General features: G+C 39.7%; 1 protein-coding gene across 4 annotated transcripts in view; it reads left to right on the top strand.

Moving 5' to 3' along the window:
• Positions 1-1,106: 1,106 nt before the first annotated feature.
• The window catches only part of eef2a.2 (eukaryotic translation elongation factor 2a, tandem duplicate 2), a 12,084-nt gene continuing 1,478 nt past the window's right edge, over positions 1,107-11,712 (top strand). Inside the window, exons 1-13 of one of the 4 annotated variants that reach the window (NM_001045172.2) lie at positions 1,107-1,165; positions 2,344-2,558; positions 5,886-6,067; positions 6,227-6,438; positions 6,543-6,715; positions 6,796-6,901; positions 7,021-7,273; positions 7,385-7,580; positions 7,674-8,031; positions 8,106-8,459; positions 8,827-9,009; positions 9,100-9,232; positions 9,321-10,040. In NM_001045172.2, the coding sequence (NP_001038637.2) occupies positions 1,163-1,165; positions 2,344-2,558; positions 5,886-6,067; positions 6,227-6,438; positions 6,543-6,715; positions 6,796-6,901; positions 7,021-7,273; positions 7,385-7,580; positions 7,674-8,031; positions 8,106-8,459; positions 8,827-9,009; positions 9,100-9,232; positions 9,321-9,514 (2,562 nt within the window). In that variant the 5' untranslated portion in view covers positions 1,107-1,162 and the 3' untranslated portion in view covers positions 9,515-10,040. Of the gene's footprint in view, positions 1,166-2,343; positions 2,559-2,687; positions 2,762-5,885; positions 6,068-6,223; positions 6,439-6,542; positions 6,716-6,795; positions 6,902-7,020; positions 7,274-7,384; positions 7,581-7,673; positions 8,032-8,105; positions 8,460-8,826; positions 9,010-9,099; positions 9,233-9,320 lie in introns of those variants that run through there. The other 3 variants (XM_087303165.1, XM_087303166.1, XM_087303164.1) reach the window with 3 other exon arrangements.

Consider the following 11,712-nt stretch of genomic DNA (forward strand, 5'->3'; position numbering starts at 1 on the left):
AAAACTAAAGGAGGTTATGTGCACTGTCAAATGCTTTCTTCACAAAATGACTCTTTCCATCTACTTTTTTTAATCTATCGTAGATCTCAAACTCAATTCCTGGAGGGCGGCAGCTCTGCACAGTTTTGCTCTAAATCAAACGCAGCGGATGCAACTAATTTAGGTGTTCAAGACGCTTTTGAACACTTCTATTATTTGTGTCAGATGTGTTTGATATGGTTGGAGCAAAACTGCAGAGCTGTGCCCCTCCAGGAATTCAGTTTTAGACCTATGATCTACATCAGAGGTGCTCAACTGTGTTCCTGCAGATTTCAGTTGCAATCAAACCATATCAAACACACCTGCCTGTAATTATCAAGTGCTGTTCAGGTCCTAATTAATTGGTTCAGGTGTGTTGGATCAGGGTTGGAGCTAAAATCTCTAAGATAGATGCCACTGATCTGCATTTTTTTCAAATGGATACACACATTTGCTAAACGTGCAGACAAACTTGTGTGCACAAATGAGTAGGATGAACTTTTTATGTGATAAGGAAAAATGCAAATTAACTTCAGCTTGTGTGATGGACAAATATAATTTAATCAAAATATGTACATTTTATAATAACTGGCAGCAGTGGCTGCTAGGAAATTACCTCAAATATGTGTTAGCAAGATATTAGGTTTTTATAGATAGAACATGACGTAAAGCTGACTAAAATTAGTTTTCTACATCTTGCACTAAGTTGACAACCACAAGTAAATATTAACACGATGCGCAAGGTAAATATCAAAGGAATACAAAACATAACTGCACAGTTCCATTCTGTATCACAACTACAAGAAAAAGGTAAACAAGTGATTGATACTGACTGTAAAATAACTTATAGACATAACAGAAACTACAGAGGCGTCAAGATTTTAAGGAAGCGAAATAAAAAAAATAATAAATGCATATATTAGTGATATTATAATGCATTTTCTGTAGATTTTTGTGTCAGTGTGAATTAATTTTAAAAATTACTAAACCAAAGTGAAGAATGACCCGACGTCATTACGTACAAAATGTAGAACGCGCGACATAATCGGCGGTTCCGCCCTATATTTTACAGTCTTTGGTTCCGCCCTGGTAGGCGGCGTGAAAGTGCATTCACTGTTGAGTGAATGCAAAAACATTAGACAAAATGGTAAGTCGATTTATGAAATTATATGCAATAGTTAACCTACAGTTGGCATGTAGTTTCGTTTTAAGCACCAACATTGACTATAATGAGGGTGACGTACATGCTATCAGAAGTGACTCGTTTGAATTGCTTTCGTCTATATACGTTTTTTTAGACAAATAATGTTTAAAAGAGTTTGGTCATTTGATTATTTAATCCAGTATTAGCTTATTAGCGTTTAGCAGCTATCATAAGAGAACTTTACTGTTTCCTGTTCTGACTGTTTTATTGAAAGTCTGTCAGCTTTATTTATTCTCAGCTCGGTGTTTTTAGTGCTTTAATTTTTCATATTCAACTTTTCACAAGTTTTTTTTAGAATTCAGAAATATTTAAAAATCCATATTTTCATAGTTAATAATATAGTAAGTATAGTAATTACAAGTAATCTAAACGCATTGTTTATTAGAACAGACATCATTCTTATTAAAACGAGGTTAATGTGAAGGTGTTTGTTATATATGGATATTACCTATTAATAAAGTCCTAGAAAATGGCAAGATATGAACCTCTGATTCTGAATTTAGTAGTACATCCAGGCTTATCGATTGGTAGTCGATGGTGTTAAGTAGGGTGTATTGCCTTATTATATAGGGGTAAGTTAATATATATAATATTATATAATAATTCACACAGAAATAAAAATTGGCGTGATTTACTTGCCCTCATTGAGGGAAAGTTGGTTTTATATTCACACATTCACACGTTATCCCTATTATAATTTCAGAAAAGTATTCTTTGCAAATTCTAAGTGAAATCGTATTAGCAGCCAGTGACTACCAAAGTACAACATTGTTCCCAGTCAAATAATACAAATCATACTTGCATGTTATTTCAGACCGAATATTCAAGGCATCATGGTAAACAATATAGGGAGTGTGTTACAAATGGTCACTAAAGGAATTTGTGAATATAAAACCAACTTTACATCAATCTTACTCTGTCTTGTGCTTAACCTGTTTGAGTTTTTGCTATGGATGTCAATGGACATCCGTTTTCAACATTAATGAATGAACAAAGCTACCTTGTTAAAAATTGTCTTTTTTTTAGCAATAAATTTAAGGATAGAAAAAGGATACTAAGTAGCATACTTTAAAACTAGAAATATGCCTCCTTTTAAATTTCTCCTAATTTTACTTCTTTAGGAGAACTTCAATGTAGACCAGATCCGTGCCACCATGGACAAGAAGTCCAACATCCGTAACATGTCTGTAATAGGAGCTTTTGATCACGGCAAATCAACTTTGACAGATTGGCTGGTGTCAAAAGCTGGTATCGTCAGCTCAGCCTGTGCTGGAGAAACCCGATTTATGGATACGAGGCGTGATGAACAAGAGCGTTGCATCACCATCAAGTCAACGTGAGTATTAAGGTCAGACTACTAAATTTTTCACAGATTTTGCCTAATTTGCTTGGCAAAGTGTTGTGGGGATTCGTAAATGACAAACTGCCGTCGTGATGTGAGATTCAATCATTTCTTCTTGTGTAGTGTGTCATAGTGTATGACAACCAATGCCATGTCTGCGACATTTCACAACATCATCCCTTCAAGGCTTCAGCCCGGTGAGTACTAGAATTAGCACGTAAACTAACAAACCACTCCATGATGTTCTTGGATAGGGCTGGGCGATATGACATCTCCTATCACAAGATACAATCTACATCACTATAGATTCAGTCAGTTAACATAATACAGAATTGAAAAGTTATTTGCTAGCCATATACACTTACGGGCCACTTTATTAGGTATACTTTACTAGTACAGTGGTGACCACCTTTTGCCTTCAGAACTACTTTAATCCTTCGTGGCATAGACTCAGCAAGGTACTGGAAATATTCCTCAGAGATTTTGGTCTATGTTGACATGATAGCATCACACAGTTGCTGCAGATTTGTCGGCTGCACATCCATGATGCGAATCTCGCGTTTTAACTCATGCTTAAGGTGCTCTGTTGGATTGAGATCTGGTGACTGTGAAGGCCGTTTGAGTGCAGTGAACTCATTGTCATGTTCAAAAAAACAGTCTGAGATGATTCACGCTTTATGACATGGCTTGTTATCCTGCTGGAAGTAGCCATCAGATGAGTACACTGTGGTCATAGAGGGATGGACATGGTCAGCAACAATACTCAGGTAGGCTGTGGCGTTGACACAATGCTCAATTGGTACTAATGGGCCCAAAGTGTGCCAAGATAATTTGCCCTACACCATTACACCACCACCACCAGCCTAAACTGTTGATACAAGGCAGGATGGAGCCATGCTTTCATGTTGTTGACGGAAGATTCTGACCCTACCATCTGAATCTTGCAGCAGAAATCAAGACACCTCAATCAAGACACCTTAGACCAGGCAGCATTTTTTACAATCTTCTATTGTCCAGTTTTCGTGAGCCTGTGTAAATTGTAGCTAGTTTCCTGTGCTTGGCTGACAGGAGTGGCACCTGGTGTGGTTTTCTGCTGCTGTAGCCCATCTGCCTCAAGGTTGGACGTGTTGTGCGTTCAAAGATGCTCTTCTGCAGACCTCTGTTGTAACGAGTTGTGGCGAATAAAATGTTCTCCCATTTTCTCAAAGTGCCACTAGGAGGCGCTGCTCTGTTCTGCCCTCCCTCGAGCTTCCAAAACCTTTCTTCCGGGGTCGGGAGGAAACGGAAGATCAGGTACACAATAGAAGACCATAAAAGGGGGTGTTGAGGGTTGCTCCGGGGTGTTGTTGTTGTTGTTGTTGTTGTTGTTATTGTTGTTAGAGCTGCTGTTGGAGTTGCTGTCATCTTTGCTGTTTTTTTATTCGTGTGTTGGTGGTGAAATCGTGGGGGAGAAAAGACGTGAAACAAGAAAGATACAAAGGTGAAGAGCTGTTGGCTTTGAAGATGGAGGTGTGACGATAAATACTGTGGTGTGAAAGTGATGGTGGACAGGCTGACCAGAAAACTACACAAGCGATTAAGTGCGAAGGGGTCTGCAGGATCTTATGGGGATCGAAAGCAAAGGTGGATCTGTACCGAGTCAGCGTTGTTTGCCGGGTCAGTTATTTAGGTCATTCACATTCATTCATACACCCATACAATCCACACCCATTGCAACTCAATTTCACAAACTTTCTTTACATTTCTCTTTCTCTCTGGTTTCTGTTACCTCAGCCACACGTTATTATTGTTTGTTTGATTGATTGTTTGTTTGTTTGATGTTTTCTTTCTTTTATTTTATTGACTTATTTAACTTAAGCAGTGATAATTTTTTTGTTGTTAAAAATCGTCAACCAAGATTGAACAGTGGTGAAAAAAACTAGTTATTATTTAGAAAATATATATATTTGTTGTACTGTGTGTTAAAAATACAACAGTTGATTTCATTTAAAGTGTGTTGCGTTGTTATTATTTATCCTTTTGTTTTTCATTGTGTATGGTGGTTGAATGCCAGCCGTGGCTAACCAGGGTATTAGTAAATGTTTTTCTTTTTGGCAAGGTAATCTTGTCTGGCGCCCAAAGTTTAATTAAACATATTGATACCTAATATTTTTTTTGTTTGAGGTCCACTGGGAGTGAGATTAAGGGCCGTGAAACTCTGAAACTTCCCAGTGATCACTTGGACAAGTGGTTGAACGATGGACTGTGGTGCAGGCGGACCTGTGTTCGAATCCCACCAAAATTGTTTTTTTGAAATTTCTTTTTATTTTTCTTCATTCAAGTTATATATAAACCTAATTATTACTACCAACCACCATTACAGAGTGGTTCTTTGAGTTACTATTGCCTTTCTTTCAGCTCGAACAAGTCTGGCCATTCTCCTCTGACCTCTGGCATTAACAAGTCATTTGTGCCCACAGAACTGCCGCTCACTGGATATTTTCTCTCTTTCGGACCATTCTCTGTAAACCCTAGAGATGGTTGTGCTTGAAAATCCCAGTAGATCAGTCGTTTCTGAAATCAATTTGCAAACATTTTGAAAAATGGGCAAGAGCAAACTATAAACTTTAGTGACAAGTCATCACACTCAACCATTTACTGTACTGTACTGCACCGAGCCCTAATTGCCATAAACAATGTATTTTGCAAAACCATGAAAAACAATACAGCGAAAAATGAAACTGTTTTGTTTTATATTATGAACAATATTTCATCCATACAATAAATCGTCATATCGCACAGCCCTGTTTTCTGTTTTAGAATTAGCATGTAAATTTTAACCACTCATTATGTTCTCATTCTCTTTGCGATCTAATTAATTTTATATGAACGTATCTTTAAAGGTAACCAGCTATCTGCTAAAAATTTCCTTGTCAGTTTGATTTGAAGTAACATTAGCGTTTGTGAGCATATCGCTGATTTATTTACAGCCATCACTGGGAATCTACTTCTGCAGCTCTTTCTGCCACAGAATGCATCTACTCATCTACAGTTTTGTTCAGAAAGCTATGTATTAGGTAAATTGCTGTCTGTCGGAAACACTTGAACGCACAGTATAAACGTCATGTGATGATTGACTGCAAACCAACTTGTAGTCTGGCATGTTTGTTACCCACGACACATCAAGATTTTATCTAGACAAGTTTGCTTAAACTGACAGTCATGATAAAAATGATGTAGTCTGAATGGGTCTCAAGGCATATTGTATATTGCAAGACTGAAATATAAACCTTAAGTCTACAAACATTTTAATAAATATACTTTCACCGTTTGCCCACACAGTGCTATCTCCATATTCTATGAGCTTGCTGATAAGGATTTGGCTTTCATTAAAGAGTGCAAAGATGGCTCCGGCTTCCTCCTCAACCTGATTGACTCCCCTGGCCATGTTGACTTCTCTTCAGAAGTTACAGCTGCACTGCGTATCACAGATGGAGCATTGCTGGTGGTGGATTGTGTGTCTGGTATGTGCAGAAATAGCAGTTTTGATTTTTAAATCACTGTTTTATTAATCAAAGACTTCCTTGGTATAATTTTGATAGTCATGCCTAATATATGAATTCTGTAACTTGAACTTGAGCTCTCTTGGAGGCTTATTAAAATGTCAAATTGCTGTTTAGCAGGTGTGTGCTTACAGACAGAGACTGTGCTCAGACAGGCCATTGGTGAGAGGATTAAACCAGTTTTGATGATTAACAAAATGGATCGAGCTTTGCTCGAGCTACAGTTGGGCCCTGAAGAGCTGTACCAGATCTTTCAGCGCATTGTTGAGAAAGTCAACGTGACCATCTCCACCTATGCTGAGGATGAGAAAGGCCCTATGGGCAACGTCATGGTGAGTGCCTCAAGGCTCCGTCATGGGTCCATTAATGCTTTCTGTTTTATCTGTGGGCTTATTTCTAATATTCATTGTGAATGTTTTTAACATCCTGATCTTAGATTGATCCTCTCATTGGTAATCTTGCCTTTGGATCTGGACTGCATGGATGGGCCTTCACTTTGAAGCAGTTTGCTGAGCTCTATGTGAAAAAGTTCGCTGGTAAAGCTCAGCTGGGACCTGAAGAGTACATCAAGAAGGTGGAGGACATGATGAAGAAACTTTGGGGCAACAGGTGAGAGGATGTTCCAACACAACTGAATGAATGTAATGTTGCATTTTTGTACGTGACATTTTATGTCCATTTGTTTGCAGCTACTTTGACTCTACTACTGGCAAGTTCAGTGAGTCTGCGACATCCCCAAATGGCAAGAAGCTTCCCAGGACTTTTGTTCAACTAGTCCTGGACCCCATCTTCAAAGTGAGAAAACTAGCAACAATTCTGTTTTTAATGCAAGCCATTGATGATGATTTAAACATTCTTCACTTTGACCTGAATATCTATATTACATAGAGATCTTATTCTTCGCCACTATAAAGGTATTTGATGCCATCATGAACTTCAAAAAGGAAGAAACTGCAAAGCTGATTGAGAAGATGGGCATCAAGCTAGATGCAGAGGAGGAGAAGATGGAGGGCAAACTCCTACTGAAGGCTGTGATGCGCCGCTGGCTGCAGGCTGGAGAGGCTCTGCTTCAGATGATCACCATCCACCTGCCCTCACCGGTTACTGCCCAGATTTACCGCTGTGAGCTCCTGTATGAAGGACCTGGAGATGATGAGGCTGCCATGGGTATGTTCTGCTTTTTGAGTATAAAACTGTAGCAAGGAAATCCTCATGTTCTGTAACTATATCGAGTTTGTACTTGTAGTAAAAGCCTGAATGTTTTGTTTGTTTACTCAGGCATCAAGAATTGTGACCCTAAAGCACCTCTCATGATGTACATTTCTAAAATGGTACCAACATCTGACAAAGGTTGTTTTTATGCGTTTGGTCGCGTCTTCTCTGGCTGTGTCTCCACTGGCCTGAATGTGCGCATTATGGGGCCCAACTTCACCCCTGGAAAAAAGGATGATCTTTACCTGAAACCCATCCAAAGGTAAGTTATTTTGTTTTGTATTTCCATGAAACTTTTAGGTATGGTGAATAACCATTTATTTGTGAATTGCCTACATGTTTTTGTGTTTTTCAGGACTGTTCTAATGATGGGTCGCTACGTTGAACCCATTGAAGATGTGCCCTGCGGCAATATTGTAGGTCTGTTAGGGGTGGATCCGTTTTTGGTAAAGACTGGAACCATCACTACTTTCACAAAAGCCTACAATATGCGTGTGATGAAGTTTAGTGTCAGTCCTGTGGTGAGAGTGTCCGTGGAGGTCATGGACCCTGCTGACCTTCCTAAACTGGTGGAGGGATTGAAGCATCTGGCCAAGTCAGATCCCATGTTGCAATGCATCTTCGAGGATTCTGGTGAGCATATCATTGCTGGAGCTGGTGAGCTTCACTTGGAGATTTGCCTTAAGGATCTTGAAGAGGTCCATGGTCTCAAGGTACCAATAGCTAGTCCAATTGTGCACCACATTATACCAACTATGATTGTTCTCTAACATGCTGTTCTTTACAGAAATCAGATCTATTTGCTACCTACAGAGAGACAGTCAGTGATGGCTCCAAAAAAATGTGCCTTGCCAAGACCCCAAACCAGCAAAGTCGTCTCTTCTTTAAAGCCTGTCCTCTGGCTGATGGTCTTGCAGAAGATATTGATAAGGGTCGGGTCACTGCCAGCCAGGAGATGAATGCCCGTGCCCAATACCTTGCTGAAAACTATAAGTGGGAAGTGACTGAAGCTCGTAAGATCTGGTGCTTTGGCCCTGAGGGAACTGGACCCAACATCTTGGTAGATTTGACCAAGAGAGTGCAATACTTGAATGAGATTAAGGACAGTGTGATCGCTGGATTTCAGTGGGTCACTAGAGAGGTATGATAAAAGCATAACATTTATTAATGTCACTACTCCTCGTACTCAATCCATTCAGCTAATTTCTGGATCTGGCAGAAGAAAACCTTGGCATAAATCAATGAATCAAATTAAACCTTTAACACTAAGGGAGTTGTAAAATAAACTTCCAAAGGTGGAGTGTTCTTTAAGCTAGAGTGTCCTCTGGATTCTCTTGGGTAAAGGCCACCTTGATAGATTTGATAGACCTTTCTGGAATTTTCTAAATTGCAAAGATTGATTTGGCTTATGTTCAATTCTGATTGGATTAAGATGTCCCTCTATTATCAACTAGACACATTTGCTTTAGTTTGAGTCACAGCTCTCTAAAGTGTTTTGTTCATTCCAGGGAATCTTGTGCGCAGAGAACATGCGTGGCATTCGCTTCGACATTCATGATGCAACTTTGACTTCCACTGCCATTCACCGTGGTCCAGGTCAAGTGATTACTGCAACCCGCCGAGTGCTTTATGGCTGTCAGCTCACAGCTGAACCAAGGCTTAGTGAGCCGGTATACCTGGTGGAGATGCAGGTATAAAAGTAGCATTAAAACTCCTGCTTATTGATCTTTTGGTATTTGATGCCAATCTCTAATTGTACCACACTTTTGATCTGCCTACAGTGCCCAGAGTCAGTTATTGGTATTATTCATGCTGTACTGGTCAGGAGGCGTGGAGTAGTGTTTTCAGAGTCCCAGGTTACGGGAACTCCTATTTATTTGCTCAAGGCTTACTTGCCTGTCAGTGAGTCATTTGGTGAGTGAAGCTGAAAAAATCTTGGCTTGTCTTCTCCGGTTAATGATTCAAGTTACATAGTGTAAATGGTATCTCCTTTTCTTTGCAGGTTTTACAGCTGACCTTTGTGCCAACACATCTGGCCAAGCCTTCTCACAGTGTGTGTTTGATCATTGGCAGATCATGCCTGGAGACCCATTGAATACTACCTCCAAAACTGCTCATATTATGGCTGACATACGAAAGCGCAAGGGCTTGCCAGAAGCCAATCTAGCTTTACATCGCTTCTTGGACAAATTTTAGGTTTACTGCACAGACTTTAAATCTTGTATTCAAGAACTTGAACCTTTTTTAAGTCAGACCACCCTATAATTCCCACAAAAAAACAACACTTTTTAGAGAATAAACAGTTAATTTTCAAATGGTTCAGATGTGTTAAACCAGGGGTGGCCAATCCTGTTCTTGGAGAGCTACCTTCCTGCAGATTTCAGTTGCTACCCATATCAAACACACCTGAACCAATTAATTAGGATCTAAACACCATGTGATAATTATAGGCAGGTGTGTTTAATATGGGTTGTAACTGAAATCTGCAGGAAGGTGGCTCTCCAGGAACAGGATTGGACACCCCTGTGTTAAACGGTTCAACACATCATTCCTGATAATGAACTGGTAGGTTCTCTGAAAATGACCAAGTTTAATTCCTCTGTCTGATCTCAAACCTATAATTTTATTGGCTCATGTATGAAAAATGGCAAGAGATCAACCTGAGCATTAATGAAAAGCACTTTCCAAATTAAATTTTCAGACCAGGCATGACCAAACTGTACTTTCCCTGACCAAATCTTGTCGCTTATCTATTTTGTAGAAACACTTGCAATGAACCTGACGTTTAATTAAGCAAATTGTGTTAGAAATAGCTCATATGAAAAGCTAAACCCCCCTAAATGATGTTTAATGCACTGAAATGAATTAGTTTTCATGAAGTTTTTTTGTTGGCTATAGAGAAATTTTACAAATTTACTGCAAATACAAAAACATGTCAGCAAATTAGAGTAGTGGTGCTGCAAGACCCAAATTTAATATCTTGTATGATATCCATGTGCTTGAAGGACTGGATCCATGCAGTTTGGCAAGGATTCATACAATTTATTGATTAAGTCTTCAGAAATAGCAAAGAAAGCAGTCTTGCATGCCTGTGTGTAATTCAACAAAAGATTCATCTGAAAAAATCCACCTCCTGCCACTTTTCTAGCGTCCATTCTTTTTGGCAGGCTGTGGGCCTTGGCAAATACCACAGGGTTTTTCAATTGTGTTTTGTTTAGTGTTGGCTTCCGGGCACTGATTTGGCCATGGAGGTCATTTCCAGACAGAATCTGACAAACTGTTCTGGTTGACACAGGAACAGGAATCAGCTGGCCTTGGATTTTCAAGCCAAAAAAACGGTCCTCTGGGGGTTTCCAGTTGCATGGCAAAGGAGTAAGATGTGTCTGATTTGAGCTCCCGCTTACCTCCTGCTATATGATATAAAATCAGCACCTGATAATAAAACACTGTGATTTCTGCTTCTTATGCGTTTCTAAAATAAGAAAAGAGAAAATATATGAGCTAATGGTGGACAAGCGCAAATACAAATACGACGCATCACCTGGTTCTAGGCCTAATGCCACCTTGTCTTTGAGTTCCACCATCACCTGTTTGTGAGTGACCTTATCCCCTCCGGTCAGCCCAGAGAAAATGGATTCGATGGACCTGAGATCGAAGATTCTTCACTCGCTCAAGGTCTGAGCTGAAAAATGCTCTTGCTGATGACTTCAACTCCCTTAAAAATGAAATGCAAGCAGTCAAAACTAAAATAATAAACAGCACAACGGCGATACACTCTGAGAAAGACCAAATGAAGAATACAATCGAGGAAACGGAAGGTGGGCTATCAACACAGTCAGACAAAGTGACAACTTTGCAAACAGTGGTAACAGATTTAAAAGCAGAGATGATCATGCTGAGAGAGAAATGTAAAGACATGGAGGGAAGAATTTGAAGATGCAACATTAGGATACTAGGCGTAGCTGAGACAGGGATGAAGTTCTGTAATGTCGGTGTCAAGGCCAAGAGAATCACTACAGCTGGAAAAAGATGTACTTGTGCAGCGTTCACATAGATGTCTTGCACCGAGATATTTGGACAGTTAGTTACAGGCCATCGTGGCTAAACTTCATTATTTCCAAGATTGTGTCGAGGTACTGAGACATGCGGGGAGTCGGACCCCGCTGAGATTCAATCGCCATCTTTCCAGACTACACTGCAAGCATTGCCAGGGCCGCTTTCACTGATGTTCAGAAACTGCTACGTAATCGTCAGGGTGTCTGTTTTGGCTTCTTCTTTTCAGCCCGGCTATGCATCTCACATGATGGTAAAGAAAAAGAATTCACCAAATGAAAGAATATAGTTTCATTTTCTTTTGCCAAGTGGATAAGTCACTTAGTTCAACAAGCGGTTCT

Source organism: Danio rerio, chromosome 22 (genome assembly GCF_052040795.2).
Source record: "Danio rerio strain M-AB ecotype USA chromosome 22, GRCz13ab, whole genome shotgun sequence".
Taxonomy (NCBI): domain Eukaryota; kingdom Metazoa; phylum Chordata; class Actinopteri; order Cypriniformes; family Danionidae; genus Danio; species Danio rerio.